Here is a 26,264-nt window from a genome sequence, read left to right as displayed (position 1 = left end):
CAATAGATTTTTTTTTGCTGCAGAATGAAGAATAGCTCCTTCCTTTCTGGAAATCTGATGGCTTTTAACCCTAACATTCACACCACAAGCTGTTCAGCTCCTTGGAGGCCAATCAGATAGCTATTAGCAGACAGAGGTCCTTTGTCATTGATAATGGTCACCATTCCCCAGACCAGTCAGCTGCTTCTTTCTGACTGAATCTTCATTCGTACACCCTTTGGCTGAAGCTCATCTGCAACTTGACTTCCCAGACTGCTTAACCAGACAGCTGTATAAACAACACTTACAATGAATGTCATGTAACTTGCTTTTAAAAAGTGCGGTGATTCCTTCACTGGTCCCTGGTTCTTAAAACAGGATTTCAACGAAGCTCATCATGTTAATTAGGCCCAGTTTTAGCCCACTTTGGAGTTATTAAATAAATATACATGAACAATATGAAGGCCCATTTCTCAAGACTGGTTCCAGGGCTGAGTTCCTGAAGAAGGGCTTATGCCCGAAACGTCGATTCTCCTGTTCCCTGGATGCTGCCTGACCTGCTGTGCTTTTCCAGCAACACATTTTCAGCTGTATAAACAACACTTACAATGTAACTTGCTTTTAAAAAGTCCGGTGATTCCTTCACTGGTCCCTGGTTCTTAAAACAGGATTTCAATGAAGCTCATCATGTTAATTAGGCCCAGTTTTAGCCCACTTTGGAGTTATTAAATAAATGTACATGAACAATATGAAAGCCCATTTCTCAAGACTGGTTCCAGGGCTGAGGGACTTAAGTAATGAAAAGGGTTTGGAGGAGTTGCGACAGTACTTTCCATTTAGAAGAGAAGGCTGAGAGGAGATTTGATCAAGGTGCACAAAATCACGAGAGGTCTGGACAGAGGAGATAGAGGGGCACAAATTTAAGGTAATGAGCCAAGAAGCACAAATGGTATGAGAAAAGAAAACGTTTTCATGCAGCGAGTGGTTGGGGTTTGTAATTCATTGTCTGAGATTGTAGTTGTGACGCATTTAATTAAGGCACATAGAAGAGATCATAAGAACTAGGAGCAGGAGTTAGGAAATTCAGCCTTTTGAGCCTACTTTAATACAATCAGAGCTGATCTCATCTTGGCCTCGACTCCACTTCCCTACCCACTCTACATAATCCTTCAACCCAAAATTAAAAATCAGTCTAGCTCCTCCTCAAATTTACTCCATGTCTAGGCATTCACCTCAACTCTGGAGTAGTGAATTCCACATATTCATGACCTTTGAGGGAAGTAATTTCTGATCTCTGTTTTAAATCTGCCACCCCTTAGCCTAAAACTATGACCTCGCATTCTATATTGTCCCAATTGAGGAAACATAATTTCTACATCTACTTTGTCAGTCCGCTTTTGAGTTAGAGCTTTGTCTGAAAAGCAAGAATGCCAGTGATTTCAACAAAAAGACTTGAAAGCAATCAAGATGCCTCCTGTTGAGTTGATGTTTAATGTACTGCAGTGGTCATTGGAAAACTACTTTGTTCAAAAGTCATTCAAGGGATGCAGGTGTTGTTGGTGTTGGTCTTTATTGCGCATTCCTTACTGCCCATGAGAAGATGGGGATGAGATGCCTTCTTTAATAGTTCCACCCCTTGTCATGTAGGGGCACTTTCAGTCAGTTCCAGCATTTTTATCCAATCACACTGAAGGAACAATGATATGGTTCTAACTCTGGATGATATGTTGCTTGAAGAGAACCTCCATGGATGTTGGTGGTTTTCCCATGCATTTTCTGACCTATCTTTCAAGGTGGTAGAGGTCACATGTGTGGAAGGTGTTATCTAAGGAGCCTGAGCAGGACACTGCAGTGCATCATGTAGATGGTACACACTGCTGTTACGATATGTCTTTGAGGAAGGGAGTAAATGTTGAAAGTAGTGGATGGGTATCAGTCAAGCAGGACGGTTTGTTCTGGGTAATGTCAAGTTTCTTGAGTGTTGTTGGAGCTGCACTCATCCAAGCAAATGGGAAATATTCCATCACACTCTTGACTTCTATACTTCCATACTTGTGGACAGTAGGCAAGTTTTTGGGAGGGTTCCTCTTTGCAGAATTCCTAGCTTGTGACCTGCTGCTGTAGATGCATTATTTATATGAATCATGCAGTTCATTTTCTGGTCAATGGTAATGTCTAGGGTATTGATTTTGTTGGGGGATTCAGCAATAGTAATGCCATTCAATGTCAAGGGGGCGATGGTTAGACTCTTGCTTGGTGGATTTTCCCAGTGACACTACATAATGCATCCCATAGTTAACAAACATTTACTTGACATTTACAGTCGCAGGTCTAGATGCATACTCCAGTGACGGATTAGAATTATTTTAAAGGATAGATTTTTTAAAAATTGGGAATAATGCAATTTTGATCTCACCAATTCCCATCTTATTTCCTCAGGTAGCTATGCATGATCCAGGTCAACACGAATCAAATGTGCTGGAACTTGATGATTATATTGATTCCTCAACAGCAGGCAGTTCTTTTTTAACATTTGCAGACAATGTGGAGGAGGTATGTCAGAGAGTTACTGTATATTCTGCAGCTAATCATCCGATACATGTACACAAATCAATTAATACCACTTGTACTCCACTGTACTCTCTCTTATTACATTTCTTCATGTGCAGTATCACTCTTTCCCTGGCATCAAAATAACTCCAACCTATTTAGAACCAACAAACATCCAGGCTGAGGCCACTCCATTATGCAGAGAACTGATTTTGGAGAGTTCAATTTTAAGGAAGCCATTGTCTCTATAGTAGCATGAGGAGGCCACTGAAACCTACTCAGCCATTCCAATAGATCTATACTTAACCTGACCTTGAACTCATCACTCTGAAATTTGCCAATTGACCCCCATCCTCAGCAGTTTTTTATATGAGAAGTGATGCTAATTAACACAACTCTTTGTAAGAGGAAGTGCTTCCGATAACTGTTTAATGGCCTGGCTCCAGATTTAAGTGTACAACTGAAGGCCTTCTCATTCTCACTCACACCATATGAGGCACCATTCTTAGTTTCATGAGTTTTCTTTCAAGTAAAAGCAGCGGAGAACACACCTTCGTCAGCCTGAGGCATGATCTCCCCAATTCAGTTACAAACAAAGGCTTTAGACTTCACTTTATCGTTACTGATAACATTAACCACATGACCAACTGGTCTGCTTTGGCAGATGTCCATAGAACCTAGAACTTTACAGCACAGGAACGAGCTCTTCGGACCCACAATGTTGTGCCGAACATGACCCCAAATTAAACTAATCCCTTCTGCCTGCCCTTGGTCTACATCGCTCCATTCATTGCATATTCATGTGCTTATCTAAGTCTCTTCTGTACTCCTATCGTATCTGCCTCCACCACCACCTCTGGCAGTGCATTCCAGACTCCTACCACTTTCTGTGTAAAAAAAAATTTGCCACTCACATCTCCTTTAAACTTACCCCCTGTCACCTTAAATGCATGCCCCTAGTTTTAGACATTTCAACTCTGGGGAAAAGATTGTGATTGTTAACCCTATCTCTGCATCTCATAATTTTAGAGACTTCCATCAAGTCTTCCCTCAGCCTTCGCCGCTCAAGCGAAAACACCCAAATTTTTCTAGCCTCTCCTTGTAGCTCATATCCTCTAATCCAGGCAGCATCCTGGTAAACCTCTTCTGCACCCTGTCCATAGACTCAATATCCTTCCCGTAATGTGGTGATCAGAATGGAATGCAATACTCTTAAATGTGGCTTAACCAAAGTCTTTTCAAGCTGCAACATGACATCCTGACTCTTGTACTCAATTCCGTGTCCAATAAAGGCAAGCATACCATATCCCTTCTTTACCATCCTATCTACTTGTGTGGCCACTTTCAGGGAGCTATGGAGTTGAACCCCAAGATCCCTCTGTACATCAATGCTGTTCAGGATCTTACCATTAACTGAATACTTTTCCTTAACCTTCGATCACCTGAAGGTCAGCACCTCACACTTACCAGGATTAAACACCATCTGCCATTTCTCTGCCCATATCTGCCACTGATCTCTATCACTCTGTATCCTTTGACCAGCTTCTACACTATCCACAACTCCACTGATCTTTGTATCAACTGCAAAATTACTAACGCACCCATCTACATTTTCAACCAAGTCATTTATATATATCGCAAACAGCAGAGGTCCCTGTACGGATTCCTGCAGAACACCACTAGTCACGGACCTCCAGCCTGAAACACACCCTTCCACCACTCCCCTCTGCTTTCAATGGGCAAGCCAATTTTGAATCCATGTGGCCAAGTCCCATGCATCTTAATCTTCTGCATGAGCCTACCATGAGGGACCTTGTCAAAAGCCTTACTAAAGTACATGCAGACAACATCTACTGCTCTACCCTCATTGAACCCCTTTGTCACCTCATCGAAAAATTCAAACAAGTTAGTAAGACATGACCTGCACAAAGTCATGCTGACTGTCCCTAATTAGGCCTTGCTTTTCTAAAATCCTATCCCGAAGAATTCTCTCCAATAGCTTACCAACCACGGATGTGAGACTCACTGGTCTGTAGTTTCCTGGATTATCCTTAATTCCCTTCTTGAACAGAGGAACAACATTAGCTACTCGCCAGTCTGGGACCACTCCAGTGGCTAATGAGGAAGCAGAGATCTTGGTCAAGGCCCCAACATCTTCTCTCTTGCCTTTCTCAATAACCTGAGGTAGACACCATCAGGCCCTGAGGACTTATCCACCTTTATGCTCTTCAAGAGACCTAACACCACTTTTTTCTTGATGTCAAAATGCCATAGCATATTAGTATACTCCATAAAAATCTCACGATTCTCCATTTCCTTCTCCTGGGTGAATACTGACGCAAGGTGCTCATTTAGGATCTCACCCGTATCCACTGCCTCCAAGTACAAGTTCCCTCATTTATCCTTGAGTGGTCTTACCTTCTCCCTAGTTATCATATTGTTTGCAGTGTATGTATAGAGTGCCTTAGGATTGTCTTTAACTGTACTTGCAGAGGTAATTTCAAAGTTGCTTTTTGCTCTCCTAATTCCCTGCTTGAGTTCTTTGCTGCTTTCTTTATATTCCTCATAGGCCCTGTCCAATTTTTGCTTTGTAAACCTTGCATATGCAATTGTGACCCTGTACATGCTGAACATACGCTTAACACGTGATAACTGGCCAGTCCCGTCGCAGGTTCAGTTGATTAGATTACACTGACCAGTTGTAGCCATGCCATGTACATATTAGAAATTTACTGAAATTATTGGTGTTTAACTGCTTTATTATGCCCCATTGTTCTGGACACTTCCACACTAGAGGAATATAATTTCCCTCTACCTACGCTACGAAGTCCTTTAATGATGTAAACACCTCGCTTAGATGATCTCTTAATCTTTTACATGCAGTGAGGAGCGAGCTTCATCTGTGCAACCTGATCTCGTAATTTAATGCATTTAACCACATTACAAAGTAATTCACAACCCTTTCCTGCTTAGAAAATTGTTTTTGTCGCTTAATGAGCCATTAAAGCCAATTTATTTTTCTCAATTTCAAATTTCAATAACACAACCTACTTGCAGGTGATGCAAAGATACATTTCATTGTCCCTTTGTGGGATGAGCAAAAAGATTGCATTCAAATTCCATTCCATAGACTTGAGCAGACAATTCAGGCTGACACTTCCAATGCATTACTGAAGGAAAGCTGCTGTTTGCAATATGTTGAGAGTCCCTAAGTAATCCAGTAGACCAGCATGGCAGTTTTAAAATTTGGCTTCACCTTCAACTGGTGTTACACTATTATCACTGTAAAATAACTTGCATGGAGGGTGCCTCAAGCTGCCTGGTTTTAATGAGCTTGAGTGAGATTGGAAAATAGCACATTTTGCATTGCTGCGCAGCTGAACACACTTTTGACTAAAATATGAAATTAAAAGGTACGGTGCCAAAGGACTGCTCTCTCATTAGCGAGACATGACAGGCAGTGGCTTAACCTGAGGATCACAGTGTCTCAGGCAAAGGAAGAAGTTGAGAAGGAGAGTCCTTCATGGTAACCTCAGCCATTGTGGGAATTGAACCTTGCTGTTGGAATTACTTTGTATTGCAAACCAGCTATCCAGTTAACTGAACTAACCAACCCCCTGGCCTGCAAATGACATCCTAAAATGTGTCCCTCAAGAGACTTTTCCTTCTCTTTTGCAGTTGTAGGCACTCTAATTGATAAGTCTTTAAAGGATAATTTTCTTTTGTCATTGTAGGATTACAAAGAGAAGCTGAAGTCTGATATAATTACCAGCAGGTCAGTGTGTCATAAATATTAATCTCAATTATTTCTTATCACTGCTTTTTTTTTTCTGTTGGGAAAGAGGTTCATGTTCTTGCAGGGAAGATAACTTGTTGTTTATAATCAGCACACTGAGTCTCTTTGTGAACAAGACAGGTTTTCCTTAAACTTCATCACATTCCTTTCAAGATAAGAATTGTTCGGCTGTTCAGTGTCCCATATCAAGTGTCACGAGGACCACAGAAGGTCCCAGGACTCCTGTTAGTTTCAGTTGGAGTAGCAGTGAGGGAGTAGAGGTTCCACAACTGGCCATTGTGTCTCTCAACCAGGCATGGGGAATGAATGCCAGTTCAGAGTGCTGTCTCTCCTCTCCATGTAGCAATGACTGATTGGGCCTGCAATTGCTGAACTAGGTCGAGGGCAGGATCGAGCTTAACTCAGTGGCAATTGGATCTGGGGATTAAGTTTGTACATGAAGAATTCCAGTCTGGATGAGGTCCTGAGTGTGGAACAGTATCCCTGGTAGAGTCAATTCTGGCCTGAAGCTCTCTCCCTTCTTCCTGATCTGATTATAGAACATATAAGAGATCAATTCAGCAATGGAGGGCCGAAGTCCCAGGGTACTTTCAATCAGATGTCAATTGTCTCTTCGCGAGGTATTGCTGAGTGGCGATCAATCTGCTGGTACAATTCAGTATATCCGAGGACCATTCCTGTACATCTCCTCTGTCATAGAAAAAGTTTGGCACAGATGAAAAGACATATGTAAAAAAGGATTTAATTATCTTCAGTGTTAAAATGCCAGTCCTTTTTTATCCCCTGATATTTCTCCTCATGTTGAAGTTCAGTTCTAAAAGTGGCAGCTTGCATCCAGTTACCTTAACCAATGGATCTTTACTACTTATCCAGTATTTTATTTATTTGTGGGATGTGAACATCACTGGCTAGGCTGTTACTTAATGAACAGAATTGTAGCTGGTTCCTATCTTGCCCTACTGGTGAAATCTATATTCATGGCTTCATTACTTTTAGAATTGAATATTCCAATGGCTGGTTTCCCACATTCTACTCTCCATAAATTCAAGGTCACCCAAAACGTCATCCATCTCATAACTCATACTGAGTCTCAATTCCCTGTTGCCTCTCTGCTTGCTTATCTTTGGGTCCTGGTCAAGTTGAGTATTGATCTTAAAGTTCTCTTTGTTTTCAAGTTCTCTCTGTGGCTTCATCCTTTCCCATCCCTCCAGTCACACACCTTTCCAAGATATTGTGATCCTGTAATTCTGGCCTCTTGAAGATTGCTGATTTTAAATACTCCACTATTAGTGATTGTACCTTCAGCTGCCTAGGCTGGAATCTCACAAATTCCCTTCTTAAACTTCTTTGCCTCTCCACTTCACTTTAGGATACTTCCTAAATCTTAACTCTTTGAACTAGCCGTTTTGTCATCTGCCTTAATACCTTTCTGTGTTGCTCACTTTCCCACTTTAATTTTCCTGTGAAGTACCTCGGGATGTTTTGCATTATGCACTATATCATTACAAGTTGTTGTTGAAACCTAACATATAGTCAGCCATGAATTTCACTAGTATAACGGTCACATCAGTTTCTTTCTTTCTTCCTTTTTACCTTGGCTCAGGGTATGTGAGGCCAATGGTACCATCCCCTCTGCTACCTCTACACAGTCATTATTGTTATTAATTTGTGGACTTCTGCATTTTCATTTCAAAAAGAAAAGGAAGAGCCCTTGGGAGGTGGATAGTGTGTATGTTGGCAAGTTAAATGGCTTTGTTCCAGTTACTGTAACACAACTGCTGAGACTTCATGTTCACCCGCAGCCTGCCGAATTGGCCAGCCTATGACAGCATGATGAATTGGCCAGATTTGTTGAACGATCAGCCCATGATAGGGAGTAACAATTCAAAGCTAAGGCGAGGCCGAGGAACTCGCCATCTCGGAATAGAGACGCAACTGAGTTCAGATGATGAGCCCCTCTCGCTTGGCTTCGATCAAGTCAGGAACAAATATTTTTCCACTTCAGGTAATCTTTTATAATATTACAAAAGCACTGATCTTCTGTGAGCGAGAAATCAAGGACTCCATGAAGTGGTACAACAGAAAGGACCTGTAGTGCCAATCACAAAAAGTTTTACGGATAAAGTACTTTAGAAGTCACTGTTGGAGTTTGGGAAACACAGTAGTCAGTTTGTGCACAGCAACCTCCTATAAGCAGCAATGTGAAAATGACCAGTTCTTGCAGAGTGACAGAGCTCAAAAGCTTTGTGATAAAATCATTTTCAGATGTTTTGCGTGGATGATGAAATGTTTATTAATTAGCAACTTCTGGCAATAATATGAAGCAACTTTCTTCAAGGTCCCTCTCCTTTTGGAAGAACTTGCAAAGAAGACACATGCCAATATCTTCATTTCAGAAAATATTTAGCAATTTTTTTTCTGCAACTCCTTTCTCGAGCACAAATGGGTGTAAAAGTCCAGATACTTCATGATTGTTATTTATGAGACCTAGCACTCCAGTAAGGAGCACATGATCAGGATTTTAGTTCTATGAAAAGTGATGGATGTGCTGTGTACTCACATTTCTTCAACTTGTTCTTCCTGCGAGCACCAGGCCATCGAATCACAAATGAATATGAGGCATTGGAGCAGGAGTTGCCATTTGGCTCCTGAAGTACATTCTGCCAAATAAAGACATGGCTCCACTTTCAAACCCTTTGTAACCAAACCCCAACTGTTCCTTGATTTTAGCAAGGTGGATAATTACCACAGACTTTGCTATTCATTCCTGAATACAGTCGGTTCTGATAGAACACGATTGTTTCGCTCTTGTGCGATCTCACATTATAAGAAAATCACACATAAGCTATGCCATTTAAACTAATGGGGCCGGAATCATGCCATAGCCAGTACACGTAAGGACAGTTCACATTCTACAAATAACAATCTAAATTCTTCCATCGCTTTAACGCCAATTCATCCTGAAGAAACACATGTTATAGCAGAACTGACTGATACTAGCAAATTAAATAGGATCGGGGAGACTTCAATCTCTTTCCTGTTTATACTGTGCGGTGGTACTTTTGTTCAAACTCTATAACATAATTGAAATGTTTGTCATATCTACATGCAGTCATTTTTCAAACACAAACCCTTCTGATTTTTTTTTGAAAGATCAATGTTTTACAGTTCTGCAAACTAAAAGCAGGTGCAATTTATAGCAAACCTTGGTTGGGCCTAGCTAGAGTGCTACATTAAATTGCCATTATGGAAAAAATATAGAGACAGTTGAGAGGGTAAGAAAAAATGTTTTATAAGAATGATGTTGGAAATGCAAAAAATGTATCTATCAGAAAAATTAACAAGCCGGATCTCCTTCCTCTTGAAAAGAGGTGGCTTGAGAGGAAACTTGATAGAGATCCTTAAAATTATTAGATTACTTACAGTGTGGAAACAGGCCCTTCGGCCCAACAAGTCCACACCAACCCGCCGAAGCACAACCCACCCATACCCCTACATTTACCCCTTCATCTAACACTACGGGCAATTTAGCATGGCCAATTCACCTGACCTGCACATCTTTGGACTGTGGGAGGAAACCAGAGCACCCAGAGGAAACCCACGCAGACACGGGGAGAATGTGCAAACTCCACACAGTCGCAATTGAACCCAGTTCTCTGGCGCTGTGAGACAGCAGTGCTAACCACTGTGCCACCGTGCCGCCCACAAATTATGAACGGTATTAATTGTAAAGGTTTATAAAGAGTTTATGCTGAAGAATGGCCATTCTCGAGTCTGCATAGTTCAGGCAAGGATGTTACCCAGTGAACTTCTCAAAAATATGGGGTTTTCAGCACACGTTCATCCAAGCTCCTCTTATCTGAATCTTAAGACTGGATTCCTGGTTCCCTTTATTTCCTTGTCCTGTGTAGCAATAATATGCTTATTCAGGCTGTTTTTGTTAAAACAAGGAATAAATCAAGCATAACTATGTACTTAAATCACAACAATCATGCACTATACGTCTAATCCAACTAACATTGATTTCCCCCTTGTCTGTGGCTCAGAGCATATTTGCACTTGTGGAGAATAAAAACTAGAAGCCCATAAATATATGGTAGTCACAAGAAATCTAATAAGGAACTCAGAAAGAACTTCTTTACCCAGAGAGTAGTTCAAGCAAATAGCATGGATGGACTTAAGTAAAGACTAATTGTTGGAGAATGGAATTGACGATTGTACTGTTAAATGAAAAGAAGTAGGATGTGGCTCAAATGGAGCATTAGCTTTGGCAAGTTTGGTCTGAATGGCCTATTCTGTATACACAGCGTGACCCTGGCTAATGTGCAGGAATCCCATTTCTGTAGTAAATTATTTGTGCATTGAATCTTCACATTTACACATGTTGATGCTTTGTTTCCCTCAGATGAACGCCTGATACAAAGAATTAACATTGATGAGAACAATGAGGTGTCAACCTCATATGACAGTGGCAGGGTCTCACTCGATGCCGAAAGTCACTTGATATCTAACCTGTGAGTATGTCTTAAATCTGTCCCTAATACACTGAAAGTGGTTTAATTATATTGTTTTGACAGGAATGTCTGACTACCATTGAGAAACTAAATGACTGTTATCCAAAATGCTAGCAGATACAAGTCCATGGGATTCCTTTCACTTGGGTTAATATAATGTGGTGCAATTTCAGAAACAAACATTATTATGAAATGTGCTTCCTCAACTTGGGAAATGATAGCCTAGTCATATTGTCTCTAGACTGTTGATCCAGAGACCCAGGTAATGTTCTGTCGACCCGGGTTTGAACCTCAATATGGCAAATGATGGAATTTGAATTCAATTTTTAAAATCTGGAATTAACAATCTAATGATGACCATGAATCCATTGTCAATTGTCGGAAATCCCCATTTGGTTCACTGATGTCCTTTAGGGAAAGAAATTGCTGTCCTTACCTGGTCTGACCTACCAGTGACTGCAGACCCACAGTGATGAGATTGATTCTTAACTGCCCTCTGGGTACTTAGAGATGGGCAATAAATGCTGACCTAGCCAGGGATGCCCTCATCCCATTAATGAATTACAAAAGAACTCATTTAGCTCAGTCAGTAAGTAATTTATTTTAAATGAATTTAGCCTCCTATTATCATTGTGTAATTTCAATCCCATTAATATTTTTAAAACTTTGGAACCTGAATCACACTTTTTTTGTCAAAATATGATATTTTTTAATGTGACTCTTAATTTACCAAATTGTGACAAGCAAGTGACCCCTGGGACCTCCTTGTCAAGTTAATGTTCTGCACTCAGAATATTCTCTTTGGGCTCAGCTAAAATTTGGAAAGATCATGTGATTGATTTTCAATTTGCTGTCCTGACAAATCAACTGACTTTTGAAAAATCAGTGTAAATCATTTTTTGTTGTTTCTGTAACTGGCAGCTGTCCTGTAATGACAACTTTGTATGTGCATGGCAAACCAAAAATCTGCTGACCTCAAGGTTTGTATTTCTAATATTAGATATCTTTTTTATTTGTCAAGCAGACTTGATAGGAAAATGTTCTGCATTTACTGTTACAGAAAATTCTTATGTTCCCCTTGAGATTTGTCAAGCTGTCATTGGTACAGTTGCATTTTCCCTTTTCTTCTTCAGAACGGAAATTATTGATGGGAGTAAACAACCACGAGCTGAGGCACCAATCCTAGACCAGACTAATGATAATGGTCAGATCATTAGACCTTCCCAAGGCATCGCAAGATCATCTACAACCAGAAGAATAGGTAAAATCTACAACTATACATCCTGGATACCCAGAAAAAGCCTCATGGCTGTGCTATTGGTCATTCTCCCTAATTATTCAAATGCTTATTGCAGCTTTGTGGTGTAAAGTTCTGGATACCTACTGTATCTGTTGAAGGACTCCTATATTTATCAAACTTTGAACCATTTCAACTGTCAGTGGAAATTCCAGTCCCACTACTCTGAAGTAGATTCGAATCCACTAACTTCTCACTGTGTCTTCATTGTCATAACTCTAGCAGAGGATCTGCAGAAACCCCTCCTGGCTCTCCATACCCTATGATGTAAAAGTCTTTACCTTCGCATTGGTCTATTATCAATGTTCCAGTAAGAGTTTATGATGTGCTACAGAAATTCTGTACATGCATCCCACACTTGAAAGGACAGTTTGCTAAATTATTATTGCTTATGATTCAGTAGGGCAGCATCCTTAGCACTGAGTTGGAAAGCTGTGGGTTTAAAGCCTGTGCTGAGTTTGATTAAGCACATACTTCTACATCCCTCAAAGAGGAGGAGACTGCCTGATGATCTGCAAAATGTTTAATGGACCAGGATAAAGTTTGAGGTTTCTGTTTAAACACTGGGCTCTGCAATGTTTAATTGGATATAAGGCAGGTGAAAACACATTTCGCACAAAAAACGGTCTGTTAATGAAGTGAGCCAGTATAGAGTACAAGGAAGTGCAATAACTTGCACGAAAGTTCAGAACTATAAGTCACTGAGACTAGAATACAGAGCCATAGATATAAGGGGATTCGGGGGAAACTTCCTTACCCTGAGAATGTCAGATTTTATTCCTGCAGGGAGTAGTTGAGACAAACAGATTGAACGCCATTAAAGAGAAGATTGATAAGCACAAGAGGGAGTGAGGATTAGAAAGATTTACTGACCGGGTTAGATGAGGATATGTAAGGGAAGGGTCATGTGGAATATAAACATGGATCTATTGTGCCAAGTGACCTGTTTCTATGCTGGAAATGCATTGTATGTATAATACCTTGTAATTATAATAACCACCATATGGCTTTTCTTTTCATATCAAACTTTTAGTCTGTTGTATCCATTTTAAGTACTATTGTGAGGGTATTATAATTCAGGGTCAACTCCATTAATGTTAATTTATATTCTTATGTTTCAACAGCTTTCACTGACCCTCCGCAACAATGTCTGTTCCCATTCTGGTGTAGTTATACAGCCCATGTCCTTTGTTTGCTCCTCTTCTCTGGATGCCTCATTGTGTCCATATGGATTGGCGTTAACTTCACTTCCAGGGTTGCCCTCATGTGGCTCATCTCAGGAATCTTCAGTGTTCTCTCTTCATTCTTCCTCCTGGAACCTCTCAAGGCAGGTTCTGGCACAAGAGGGTGCCATGGCTTGAGTCTCAACTTTTCTAGATTCCTTTGAAAATGTGGCTGGTTGTGTGTCTGCATGAGTCGAGAGTGTGGTGCTGGAAATGAACAGCAGGTCAGTCGGCATCCGAGTAGCAGGAGAATCGACATTTTGGGCATAAGCCCTTCGGCAGGAATGAGGCTTGTGGGCTAGAGGGTTGCCTGACCTGCTATGCTTTTCTAGTACCACACTCTCAACTCTGATCTCCAGCATTTGCAGTCCTCACTTTCTGCTGTGTGTCTGCATGGCTAGTAATACCTTTAGAACTTGTACCTTACCTTCATTGAAAGTGTGCCAGGAATTTAGGTGACGTAAAGAAACATTAAGTCACACTGTCAGCTGAATTGCACCGCAGAGAATGCACACATCTGATGAAATTTCTTGCCTCTGATGTTTTGTGGTAGCGTTCAATGATATATTGAAGGATCACATAATTTCAAGTCTTATCCATGATTTACCAGGATGTTGTGGGTAAGCCAGGTTGGACATTAATTTTTTTTCAGCCTACATTCAATTAAACCAGGCAATAAAGTTGTCTATTTTTGACTATCTGATAAATAATGTTGCATTTTGGGGCGGTCTTCAATACAGCAACAACTTATATCAGTGTAGCACCTCTTAATGCCTGAAAGCTTGTTGGAATCGGACTTAGTATTAAAAAGGAATTGGATAAAGAATAAGATAAAGACTTGGAATTTTCTGATGAATTGTTTGCAGTCTGCATTTAAGGAATTGCCATTGATTCTGAATCTCTAAGTTCTGTTTATCTGATCTTAAATTTATCCGAACTTTTAAAACTAAAAGTTTAATCTCTACTATTGTATGTGATCTCTTTTTGTCTTTAATACAAATGTTCCACATTAAATGACAATGCCCTTTCTGATCCTTGTGATCCAGGTTCTGACTGAAGCACTTTACTTCACAGTGGTTGCTAAGCGCATCCATCCAGATGAAGATGACAATTTAGTGGCAAAGCCACGTGTTGAACAGACCTTGGAAAAAATCGGCAAAGTGCGGCCTCCTCAAGGATATGGCCTTCTCCAAGCGAAGGAGGAGGCCAGGAAGGTTCAGATTCTTCACAGAATGCTCAAGGTATAAATGGAAAACTTCCATCAATTCAAAACTTCAACTAGCAATAACATGGGAAATTCAGATGAAGCCTCTTTAGAACATAAGAACATAGGAGCAGAAGTAGGCCGCTTAGCACATTACATCGGCTTTGCATTCAGTGAAATCGTGGCATATCTGATAATTCTTAACTTCACTTTTCTGCCTTTTCTCCATAACCACTGATTCCCTCAGTGGTTAAAAATCTAGCCCTTTCAGCCTTGAATATACTCAATGATGCAGTCTCAACAGCCTTCCGCAGTGAAGAATTCCACAGATTCATAAGTGCTGAAAATATGTCAGCATGTCAAACATGCTGAAAGAAGAAATTCCTCTTCATCTGTCTTAAATGTGTGACCCCTTATTCTGAGACTATGCTTTCTGGTCCTAGACTTTCCCACATGGGGGAACACCCTCTTGCATCTGACCTGTTAAATCCCCAAAGATTCATGTATGTTTCAAAGAGGGTGGTTAGAATGTGGAATTTGTTATAGGTCCTTGTGGAGGAGTTGAGGTGATTAGTTTGAATTCATTTAATAGGGAGCTAGATAGACACACGGGGGAAAAAGAAATAGATGCTATAAGCTGGGAGGTTTACTCCTATGAATAATAAACACTGGCCAAACTCAGATCGGCTGACTGGGCTCTTGCAGTGCTATGCATTTTTCTCAAGAAGCTCCTGTCCAAAATCTTATAGAATCATAAAATCCCTACAGTGTGGAAACAGGCCCTTCGGCCCAATGAGTCAATACTGTCTCTCCAAAGAGTATCCCATCCAAACCCATTCCCTGACCCTATTACTCTACATGAACTAATGCACCTAACCTACACATCTCTATGGGCAACTTAGCATAGCCAATTCACCTAACCTGCACATCTTTGGATTGTGGGAGGAAACCGGAGCACCCGGAGGAAACCCACTCAGACACAGCAGTGCTAACCACTGAGCCACCGTGCCGCCATTATCTGTTCAATTAACTACCAAAACATGACAAATGCATCAAACCACACAAAATGAAAATAAGGATAATAGAATACACAATAAGTCAGTTAGTATGTGGAAAGAGCAAATTAATGATTTCTGCTAAAAAAAAATCCTCACTCAAATTGAGGTTGTTTCAGTTTGACATGCTGACATATTTTCAGCACTTTTTTGGTTTTACTTCAGAAGTCCCAGCAAACATGTTTTCATTGTGAAATGTTTAATCTTTGACAAATCGAGAGAAAAATGACTTGTGCTTCACTTCAATTATCGCTGAGGTAAATATGTAGTTTTTCTGAGGCACAGACCGGGCATTACATATTGCTTGATCTTGGACACAACTTTTTAAATTCCCAGCAGTAGCCAAAACAAATACGGAGAGAAAAAAAATGGTAAAAGTAATTTTTTTTCAGTGAATCGTGGCTGACATTAGTATTTTTCCAGTTCAGAGGCCAGCTGTTCATTGCAGCTGATCCATCAGTGTCAAAGCAACAAAGATATCAAAGGACTGAGGCCAAATATATTGCTAGTCTTGGCTCCCAGTGTTTCTGAGTCCTTGACTATCAATGTGACCAGGAGATTAATCAATCTTCTACCTTTTATAATACACACCTATTAGTTGCCTCCCTGTATAATATAGTTTTAATTTCTGTCTGGATGATTGATCAGCAGCTGAAGGCAATTCTGCAAGTCACCAAAAGGAATTGAAAAGCAATACTTTTTCAAAAAAGTACATTTTTAAATAGATCAGAATTTTCTTCTACAGTTAAACATTCAAATACACATCAAATGCAGCACGAAATGTAGAGCTGTGCACAAAACCTAATCAAAATGTTATTCCTCTCAACATAAGTGATATGTAGATGATGGAGCATGTTTTGCTGAAAAAACAGTTAAAGGTAAAATTGTCCACTTAGTTATTTAAGATTTTTAAAAATTTGATAGACTTTTAAGAAGTTTTTTTAAATTGGAAACCACTTGTAGGAAAAATAAATGACCTTAGGTTTAATCACATTCAGCAGACTGACCACAAATCATCACTTTCTTAAGCATTTTCACAACTGGCCTCTCTCTGTCTTCACATAACTTTACTCTCACCTTTCTGTGACTATCCTCTCTGTCCCTTACTGCTGTACCTGTCCTTTTCCTCCCTCACTCGGACCTGTAACTAATCCCTCCCTCACTTTCTCCCCCTGATTTGGTCTAGCACAACTATGGCTTCAACACCATCGGGAATTTGAATAAACCTTCTTTTCCCATCATTATTAATGGGCTGCTACCTTCTTCATAAACAAGAGAGCTATTTGCATGAATAATAATCAGTGCTGTGTGCTACTTTGTCTTTCCTGGGGCTTGAGAACAACATTTCACTTGTGCATCAGGCGCAAGCTGCTCAAGAAGAGGGCAATTTTGTAGGATCCCTACTTTAAAAATGAAGGGCCTTCACTAGCCAAACTTACTGATTTAACAGTGGCATGGAGGAGAGAGAACATACGTTGTCCAGACAATTGCAAATCTTTCGGGATAACATACTTGGAGTAAAGTTGTACATAGAATACATATCCAGACTTTGGATGCTATCCTGTTAATTTTCCAACTAGCAATAAAAATGTGAGCATCCAGAGAATAAAAGTACAAACATGGATGATTATTTTAACAGAACGTTCAGATTTCCAAGTTTAGACTCTCACTTTTAATACTAGTTGATGATTGCTGTCACTCCAGACAGATGCACATGAGGTCAACTTTGAGTTCTTTTGCGGTGTCCTTATATTTTTAAATTAATTATTGCATTAATGTTAAATAGAGTCGACTGAATTGTCATCCCTTCTGTTTCAGAACTTCATCATTTATATGTTGTTTCTGCTCGTGGTCCTGTTGATCAATTATGGAGATTCATTCAGAGACGTCCAGAGCAGACTCCTGCATAGTTCAATTAGACAAAGCCTGTTAGGGCCCAGTAAAGGGGTTGAATTCCAGAAAATCAAAAGGTAAGACAGCTATCAGATTTATTAGAATAGGTATTATTTATTGAAAACAGCATATCCTACTCTGACACCTCCTGTTACTCACTTCATATTGTAACTGTTGTAAATATATTTCTCCATTAAAAGAAAGACTGAACTTCCATATCGATAGGATTTCCAATGTGTGAAGAGAGAAAAGAATCAACATTGAGTACAGTATTCTTTGGAACCCTATTTCTGAAGCAGTCATACTGGACTTGAAACATTAACTCCCTTTCTCTCTCCTCAGATGCTACCAGACCTGCTGAGTTTCTTCAGAACTTTGGTTCTTATTTCAGACCATCAGCACCTGCAGCACTTTACCAATTCATTGATGTATTTGAATGAAAGCAAAGTTATGACCACTTCCCTATCCTGAAGGCGTTTTGCCAATATCAGAACAGATCTTGAGGGCATCTAATTTCTCCCTTCAGCCTCAGCACCAGCCATCTCAGTGGGTGCTGTCACTGAGTTGGCAACTCTCAACTCTGAGAAGCAGATCACAAACATTAATTGGATGGGAGTCTGGGCAGTGACTTTTATAGGTAAAATCATGCCCTGTGTCCTGCCATGAGCCTGTACAGGCATGGGACCCGCTTTTGGATCCAGTGAAGATGCTTCCTAGTTTCTGGTAAAATTCAGCCCAGTGCTTTGGGACAAGGCCTGATCGTAGTGGTTTTCTATATGATAGTGGGATCTGAGCCAAGCCACCAGGTGGAGGTACTGAACATTGGCCAAGGACTGGTCAAAGGACCTCTTCAACCAGTAACAAGTTACAGAAATTATTCACTCTTGGATGTGGCTGCCTACTACCCATCAACAAGTTACCCTTGATGTGGACAAGAAAACCTTATTATCATCTCACAAAGTCTTATAGCACCACTGCTAACCAAAGCCAGGTCTGCAGCAGCTAGTGAGGAAACCGACAAGAAATAGAATGTACTTGATTTATTTCAGTCTTTGGCAAAGAGTTCAATGAATGGAGTTCAATGAAACACGCAAATACCTAATGGAATTGTACTGTCACTAGGAATGGGAAAGTTTTGATGTGTCGGAGTACAGTTTAGCTGATTCTGCTGCTTATTGCCTGTGGAAAGTGGTGGCTTTGAGATCAGTGAACACGGGATGTAGGGATGGTGTTGGAAAGTGGGCTTGAGATACCTGGACTAAATGACAAAACATTCTCCATGGTCCAAATGGCCTAGATCCTGCATTTTTATGGCTTGTTCAAGCACAATGAAGAGATATCCATTGTTGTAACCCTACATTTCTTATATAGCTCATTCTGCTATAATGTGACAGGTATGTTCCTCTGTAATCTTGCGCTGTAGAAAATCACACCATGGAAATTCTGCTATACCCATTCAGCAGAAAGTTCGTGTTGTGCAAACAAGGTCCACAATTCATCAATCGCGTTACGGTTGAGACACGTGTTATAGGAGAACTACCTGTATATGCTTTCTGTTGGAGTCCCATCTAAATTGGTGCTTTCTTTCAGATCAGGGGAGCTTTGGAAATGGATGGCAGAGGTGCTCCTACCGTACCTGTATAACAATAGAAGTAGGACCCTATTGGGATGCCCACGAATACGCCAAATCCGTTCAAAAATAAACAATGGTAAAATAAAACTTATATTTCTTAAGTGCCTTGCACAACCTTACTGTCTCAGTACTGAACACACTTTTAAAGTACTTTTAGATATGCAGATGCTGTTGAAGTTAAGGAAGCTCTCAAACAATTTGCACAGAACAATCTTCAACTAACAACAGCATGACACTGACTAGCTTGTCTGCTTTTAGTAACATTGGTTGCAGTTCCGATCAGAAACTAGGGAGAGCTCTCTTGCTCTTCTAGAAAGTAGTCCCAAAGAAATGTTTTGCATCCAACAGAAAGGGTAGCCCGTGAATAACTTAAGTGTCTTCTCAAATGTGGCACTTGTGGTAATGCAGCACGGGAGTCTTGACCTTGATTATGTGCTTGACTCTAGAATGGACTTGAACTTTTGACACCGCTGAGTCTGCAAACAATTTCACACTGAGAGCTCAACAAATTATTTGTATGTATTTTAGAGTTTAACTTAGAATGTTAGAGGAAAAGAAGTGGATTCATTATAGTTGAAGAATGATCTTTAAATTGGAAAGCTCACACCAGCTCATAAGCTTCAATTTGCAGACTGGCCAGTCTGGATAGGGGATATAATGAGTTACCACTTAATTAAAATTTCAATATGGAATAAAACATCTCTAAAGGCTCATACTATTTGAAATAATATGACAAGATGAGTCATCACAATAGAGCCTTGGAGTCGTATAGCATGGAAGCAGACCCTTTGGTCCAATGAGTACATGCTGCCCATGTTCCTAAACCAAACTAGTCCCACTTTGCCTGCATTTGGCCCATATTCCTCCAAACCTTTCCAATTTATGAACTTATCCAAATGTCTTTTCAACATTGTAACTGTACCTGCATCCACCAATTTCTCTGGCAGTTCACTCCATATACGAACTGCTCTGTGTAAAATAAAAAGTTGCTCCTCATATCCTCTTTAAATCTTTCCCATCTCACCTTAAAAATTTGCCCCTAGGTTTCAATTCCCCCACTCTAGGTCCTTGCTGTTCCCCTTACCGATGTCCCTCAGGATTTTATAAACTTCTATAAGGTCACCTGTCAACCCCCTACACTCCAGTGGAAAAATGTTCAAGCCTATCTTTATAACTCAACCCTTCCATTCCTGGCAATATCCTGGTAAATCTTTTCTGAATCCCCTCCAATTTAATAATATGTTTCCTATAGCAGGGCACCAGAACTGTACACAGTACTCCTGAAGAGGTCTCACCAATTTCCTGTACAACTTCAACATGATATCCCAACTCGTATACTCAAAGGTCTTGGTAATAAAGACTAGTGTGCTAAACAGCTGATAGAACGCAAATTTCAAAGAATTATGTACCAGAATCTCTAGGTCTTTCCATTCTACAACATGATTCAGAGCCCTGCTTTTGTTTGTTTTTACCAAAATGCAATACCTTGCATTTATCCAAATTAGACTCCATCTGCCTGCTTTCTGCTCCAGTGAATTCATTACAGGATCAGAACCTGTAAATGACATAAATGATTCTAATTCTTGTGAACCATTCTCAGCTGAATGAACTTTCTATTCTTTCATACTTATGTCTAACCAGTTCAATGTCTTCAGCAACCTTCGTCGTTACCAATAATTACACAGTGTCTTCAAGACCCTGGGCTTCACGATAACAGTGATCATGAGGCTGGTTGGAAGAGTCCAATTACAAATCCGAGCGATACATGGTCATACTCGTCACCTGATCTACCAGGGTAAGGAACATGCTCTGGATATTGACCAGAGAGATTTGTTCTGTGTATTCCTTGTAATGATCGCTGAATGCAAGAGTGTAGACACTTCTTCCAAGCTAAGGAAATGGAAAGTCAGCACGGGCTGTTTCCCCAATCCAGTAACCAGCCTCCACCTTGTGTTGGAAAGGTTACATAAGAAGCTGAGGATGGAACAAGGCTCAGCTGCAAGTACCACAGAACTGATACAGCTCTCCCATGTTCACAGACTCGGCCCACACAGGAACAATGGCCAACAAATGTGCTTTGATGATGATTCACTGGTGAACTCGGAATCTCCCTACACATATTGCCTAATCTGCGGTGTATTTCCAGTGTTTTCAGTTTCTTCGATTCTGGGACTGCTTAAACATTTCCTCAGTAACTCATCATCCACAGATCATTTCCTAGCCTTGTTTATTGCAATTCTGGGGAATACTGAAATCAATCTGGCAAACTCATGTTTTTTTTGGTTGTAGTATTAATTTAACCATGCTAATGACACTATTTCTTCTACAATTAACCTCAATGGATGGTAATTAGAATTTACAGTTTCCAAAAAGGCCATTCTATCTAATAGGTCGTACTTGTGTGAACCTTCCACATCAAACTCCTCCCAACCTGACTTCTTATCCTTCTTTTCTCCTTCATGCATCTTTAAATGTATCTACAATGTTGGTCTCAACTCCTGTTTGTGGTAGTGAGTTCCACATTCTCACCACACTGTGTAAAGAAACTTCTGAATTCCTTAGAGTGACCATCTTATAATTACACCCTCAAGATTGGGACTGCCCTACACATCTCCTCCGACTGTACATTATTAAACTTTTATGTTGTTAAAAGATCTATATTAGGTAGTTATGAAATAGTTTTTGTTTTGCAAGACATTTCCCTTCATAAATGAATGCAAACTGGGAGTACAGCACTGAATAAAACCAAAGAGGTGGTCCTAGATTTGAACCCCAGTCTCGACTGAATTTACTGAGCTGAACATGAGGATCATTTGAATTCTACAATTGGCTGTGATCCATGTGCTGGAGGAAAGGAGGAGGAAAACACATATAGATTCCACATGAATGTGATACATTTTTCATACTAAGTGACTGTTTGCCCAAATTGCATAGATTTGTACCTATAGACTGGCTACCTGGGCTAAATGGTGAAGGAGGTAGATCCCCAAATGGATTTAGCAGATTCAATACAGAAAGGAGGCACACTGGGCAATGCAGATCGGGGAATGAGGCCCTCAACAATAAAACAACAATGTGTCTGTGCGTTATAATTTCTGGGTCTTTTTCTCTTCTTAGGGTGTGGTACTGGGGCCAGAATGCTGTATATGACAGTGGTGGATACATACAGAAACTTGGCAGGACGAGAGACCAGAGTAATTACACGCTGTGGAATTTACAGGAAAGAAATTGGCTGGATGTAAGGTAAGCTTCATTACACTGAGTGTTACTGAGAAATAAAACAGGATTCTGAATGTTCGGCAGCTCTGAGACTTCAAGATCTAAGCAGTTTTTTAACATGGTATTTTTGGTTAAGCTAGTTCAAAGTCAGACTCGGTTTAAAAAAACACAATTATTGAATGGTCTCCCAATTTAAAAGATGTGACTATTATGTCAGCAACATGACCATCAAATTTGATATTTTGCTCTTTAAAGAATTAATTTGCAATTAAAAACAATGTCATAAAGTCTCCAAAATATAAAATGCCTCACAGCCAATGATTTACTTTTGAGTTGCGGTGACTGTCCTGTCAATAATCTGCAGAGCAAGATTCCAGAAACAAGATTTCAGATACAAAAACAAGATGGGTTTTTCAAGACCCAAGAGAAAGTACCCTTTTTTTTATTTGTTTGAATAGCATAATGGAATCTTACAATACCCTCAAACATGAAAGTTCTCAACCTCTCCCCTCACCTGAGGCATAGTGACCCTCTGTAAATAATCACCAAGTGTCTCTTTCTCTAATGAGAGAGCAACCCTGTGGATTTTTGGGACTCTGGCAACTTTTCCTTTAACTCTTTCGGTACTGCTTTGGTAGGAATTGAAGTCTTGGAGTGAAATTTGAGTCTTGATCTGTCGCTGGACTACTAATCTAGATATCACTACTAATCTAGATGTCTAATGCTCTAGGGACATGTATTTAAATTCTACTATAGCATCTGGTGAAACTTAAATTCACTTAATAAATCTGGAATATAATACTAATCTGATGGTGACCATAAACCCATTCTGGATTGTTTTAAAAATGCATCTTCTTCCCTAAGTTTGTTAATACAACAAATTTGCAGTACTTACCTGATCTAGCCTATATCTAACTCCAGATCCATAATGAAGTTGATGACTTCTAACAGCCCTCTGAAGTGGCCTATCAAACCATCAGTTCAGGGCAATTAGGGATGAGCAACGCATGGTTGGCCTTTCGAGTGAGAGAGACATCCTTGAAAGAATAAAAAGAGGAAAAAAAAGTCTCATCTGATAGTGAAACTTTCACTCAACACTGCACAGAAATATTAGCCTTGGATTCCTGTAGTGGGACTAAACTCCGATTCAGAGATTAGAATGCTACTTCCTGAGCCACAGCTTAACCCCTTGATTCCAAGTCTTTGGTAAATGAGCTCTCAGTTCAGAAGCTTCCATAGTTAGCTTATTACACTCGGTTTAGGTTGGAAAGAAAGTATGCCACAATTCTCAAGCGCTGCTAAGTGAATATGTCAGAAAGCACCTTGTTGTTTGGCGGTGCTGATCTTTATCGCCACGGAAAAATAACATGTTGTTGAAGCTTTCGATCTTGCACTCATTGCGATAGTTCACAGGAACCAACAGGAAAGTAAAAGGGAAACCAACAGTTGTATGAGAAGAAAGTTATAATTGGTTGGCAAGTGAGAACAAACTTGGACTTAGCTCTCAGACCCCACAAGGCTTGTTGGAGCTTAAATTTGAGGCTCACTCAAGGAGAACATGGCTGAGGTATCAAAAGGTAGCCATATAGATAGACCCTTGCCCTGCAGTCAAAGTCATCAAGAGAAAATAGAAAATGTTCAAAATCATTTATTTTTCAAAAGGGACAATAATGCACTGCTTTCTATGAAGACAATAAAGGCTGATGTAAAGACATACTATTTCAAACAGACTTGTAATTTTGTGTTGCTAGGACAAGGGCCATCTTCATCGAATTTACCCAGTATTTCCAAAATGTGGATTTGTACAGTGTAGTCACCCTTCTCCTAGAGTTCCCATTCTCGGGGGGAGCGTCCACCAGCATTGATATCAAACCATTCTCACTGCTGCAACTGAGTACTGGAGTGGATTTTCTGCTCATCATGATGGTAAGTCTTGCTCATGTGGCATTCATAAGTCGTAAATCCCCCCAAAGGCAGCAGCTGGCTTACTGTTGGTGTCCAGTCCTGCTGCCCTTGGAGGGGGGGGGAGGATGTCACATAGTCGGTTGCTGCGGGCGCACACGGCGTGTGGGAGTAGAAGGGGCCTCGCGGGGGCTGATGGGAGGGTGGGGGCTCTCGCGTGGTGTGCTGCTGTGTATTCTCTTGAACAGGGAGCGGACTTAGCAAGAGCTCGCTGTATCAATCCCATTGAACTGATTGGGGGGTGGGGGGGGTTGGTCTTGGTGGTGGGTGGCGCTTCAAGCGTGTGTCTGCTCAAAAATAAACCCTAAGCCAGAAAGAAGGAACAAGGCAGGCAGAGCGAAGAAAAAGGAAACTTCAGAAAACTCCGAGTCCCAGAGGAGAGGCTTTGAATCAATTAACCGAATAATCAATTATCCGAACAAAATAGTGCCCACGCATCTCGTTCGGATAATCGAGGTTCCTCTGTATAGGGGAGTAGTTAAATTCTAACTGTAATGTTCTTATTGATTTCTGGATGAAAATGTAAATCATCCCTGAATGGCAAGGAAATGGCTACGTAAACCTCCTACATTCCACCTATAAGACAAAACCAGGGCATTCAATTCCTTGCAGGTCAGCAGACTAAACTAAATTTAATATCTCACCAGGGGATAGGAACCTGAGCAGGAACTTCAATTTGAGGGAAGGAAAGGAACTAGGAAAATAGAAAGCAAAAACGGAAGTCAGACAAAGCATGGACAAGCATCAAATAGAATCAGAATAGAGAATAATGTTAAAAAAAACACTAAATCAAATGCAATCTAAATGCATGAGGAATTTGCAAAGAAGATTGACTTTTTTTAGTTCAATTGTGGGACATGGGTGTCACTGACTTGCCAGCATTTATTGCCAGCGCCTAGTTGTCCTTAAGTTGGTGTTGAGCTGCCTCTTGAACCACTACAATTCACGTGCAGTTGGTTGACCCACAGTAACCTTAGGGAGGGAATTCCAGGGTTTCGATCCAGCGATATACAGGGGAACCTCGATTGTCCGAACAGGATGGGAGGGCACTATTTCGTTTGGATAATCGATCATTCGGTTAATCGATTAAATGCCTTTCCTCTGGGGCTCGGAGTTTTTAAAGTCTGCTCCCCGTTCAGGGCACTCGCAGCAGCACACCATCTCCCTTCCTTACTGCCTATCTCACCTAATTGTTAAATATCCTTAAATATGCAATTCTTAACCAGTCATGATTTCTCTGTAGCCATGTCTCTTTGATGGAGATTAAGTCGTACCCTCAATTTGTAGTCAACTCAACAAGCATCCACTTCTTCTACCAGCAGCACTCCGTGTTGGCAGCAGTGTGGACTATATACAAGACAAACAGCAGAAATTCACTCAAGATCTTTCGATAGCACCTTCCAAACCCACGACGAATGCAACTAGAAGGACAAGTGCAGCAGATGCATGGGAACACCGCCATCTGAAAGTTCCCCTCCAAGCCACTTACCATCCCAACTTGAAAATACAGAAGAACCTCGATTATCCGAATACCAATTATCCGAAGGAGATTCCGAGGTCCCGAAGGAAACATTACATCAAAGAAGTGTTTCCAACAGTGATCGTGCCTTTTGTGATTAAACAGGCACTGTCTCCAAATGACTGACCTCCCACCCTGTCTCTCCCCACACTTTCCCTGGAGTTCTACACAGGGGAATACCCTAACCACCCCTCCCCCGCTTCCCCAGATAAACTCTCCAACATTGTCCTGTAGTTGCAAGAAAAAGTTGTATGTTGGTGTGTGTGTGTGCGCACGCACACACTGTTTGGAGACTTTCCCCACAAAGGAAGCTGCAGTAGCAGCAGGCTTGTTGTTGGTGTACAGTCCGGCAGCCCTGGAGAGGGGGCGGGGGGGGCAGGCAGAGGGCTGGGCAGAGTTGGGGGCGGGGGTCTCATCTGG

At 40.7% G+C, this 26,264-nt stretch overlaps 1 protein-coding gene across 2 annotated transcripts in view; it reads left to right on the top strand.

The window, feature by feature from the left end:
• pkd1a (polycystic kidney disease 1a) overlaps positions 1–26,264 on the top strand; it is a 204,496-nt gene that overhangs the window by 142,681 nt on the left and 35,551 nt on the right. For both annotated transcript variants that reach the window (XM_043711199.1, XM_043711198.1), the window contains 12 exons: positions 2,419–2,532; positions 6,264–6,304; positions 8,128–8,330; positions 10,731–10,839; positions 11,973–12,100; positions 13,261–13,463; positions 14,406–14,600; positions 17,437–17,588; positions 19,102–19,220; positions 20,786–20,939; positions 22,262–22,387; positions 24,115–24,289. In XM_043711199.1, the coding sequence (XP_043567134.1) occupies positions 2,419–2,532; positions 6,264–6,304; positions 8,128–8,330; positions 10,731–10,839; positions 11,973–12,100; positions 13,261–13,463; positions 14,406–14,600; positions 17,437–17,588; positions 19,102–19,220; positions 20,786–20,939; positions 22,262–22,387; positions 24,115–24,289 (1,719 nt within the window). The remainder of the gene's footprint in view (positions 1–2,418; positions 2,533–6,263; positions 6,305–8,127; positions 8,331–10,730; positions 10,840–11,972; positions 12,101–13,260; positions 13,464–14,405; positions 14,601–17,436; positions 17,589–19,101; positions 19,221–20,785; positions 20,940–22,261; positions 22,388–24,114; positions 24,290–26,264) is intronic.

This window comes from Chiloscyllium plagiosum, chromosome 21 (assembly GCF_004010195.1).
Source record: "Chiloscyllium plagiosum isolate BGI_BamShark_2017 chromosome 21, ASM401019v2, whole genome shotgun sequence".
In the NCBI taxonomy this organism is placed as follows: domain Eukaryota; kingdom Metazoa; phylum Chordata; class Chondrichthyes; order Orectolobiformes; family Hemiscylliidae; genus Chiloscyllium; species Chiloscyllium plagiosum.
The sequence above is the reverse complement of the archived record's forward strand: the minus strand, read 5'-3'. Positions and strand labels throughout refer to the sequence as shown.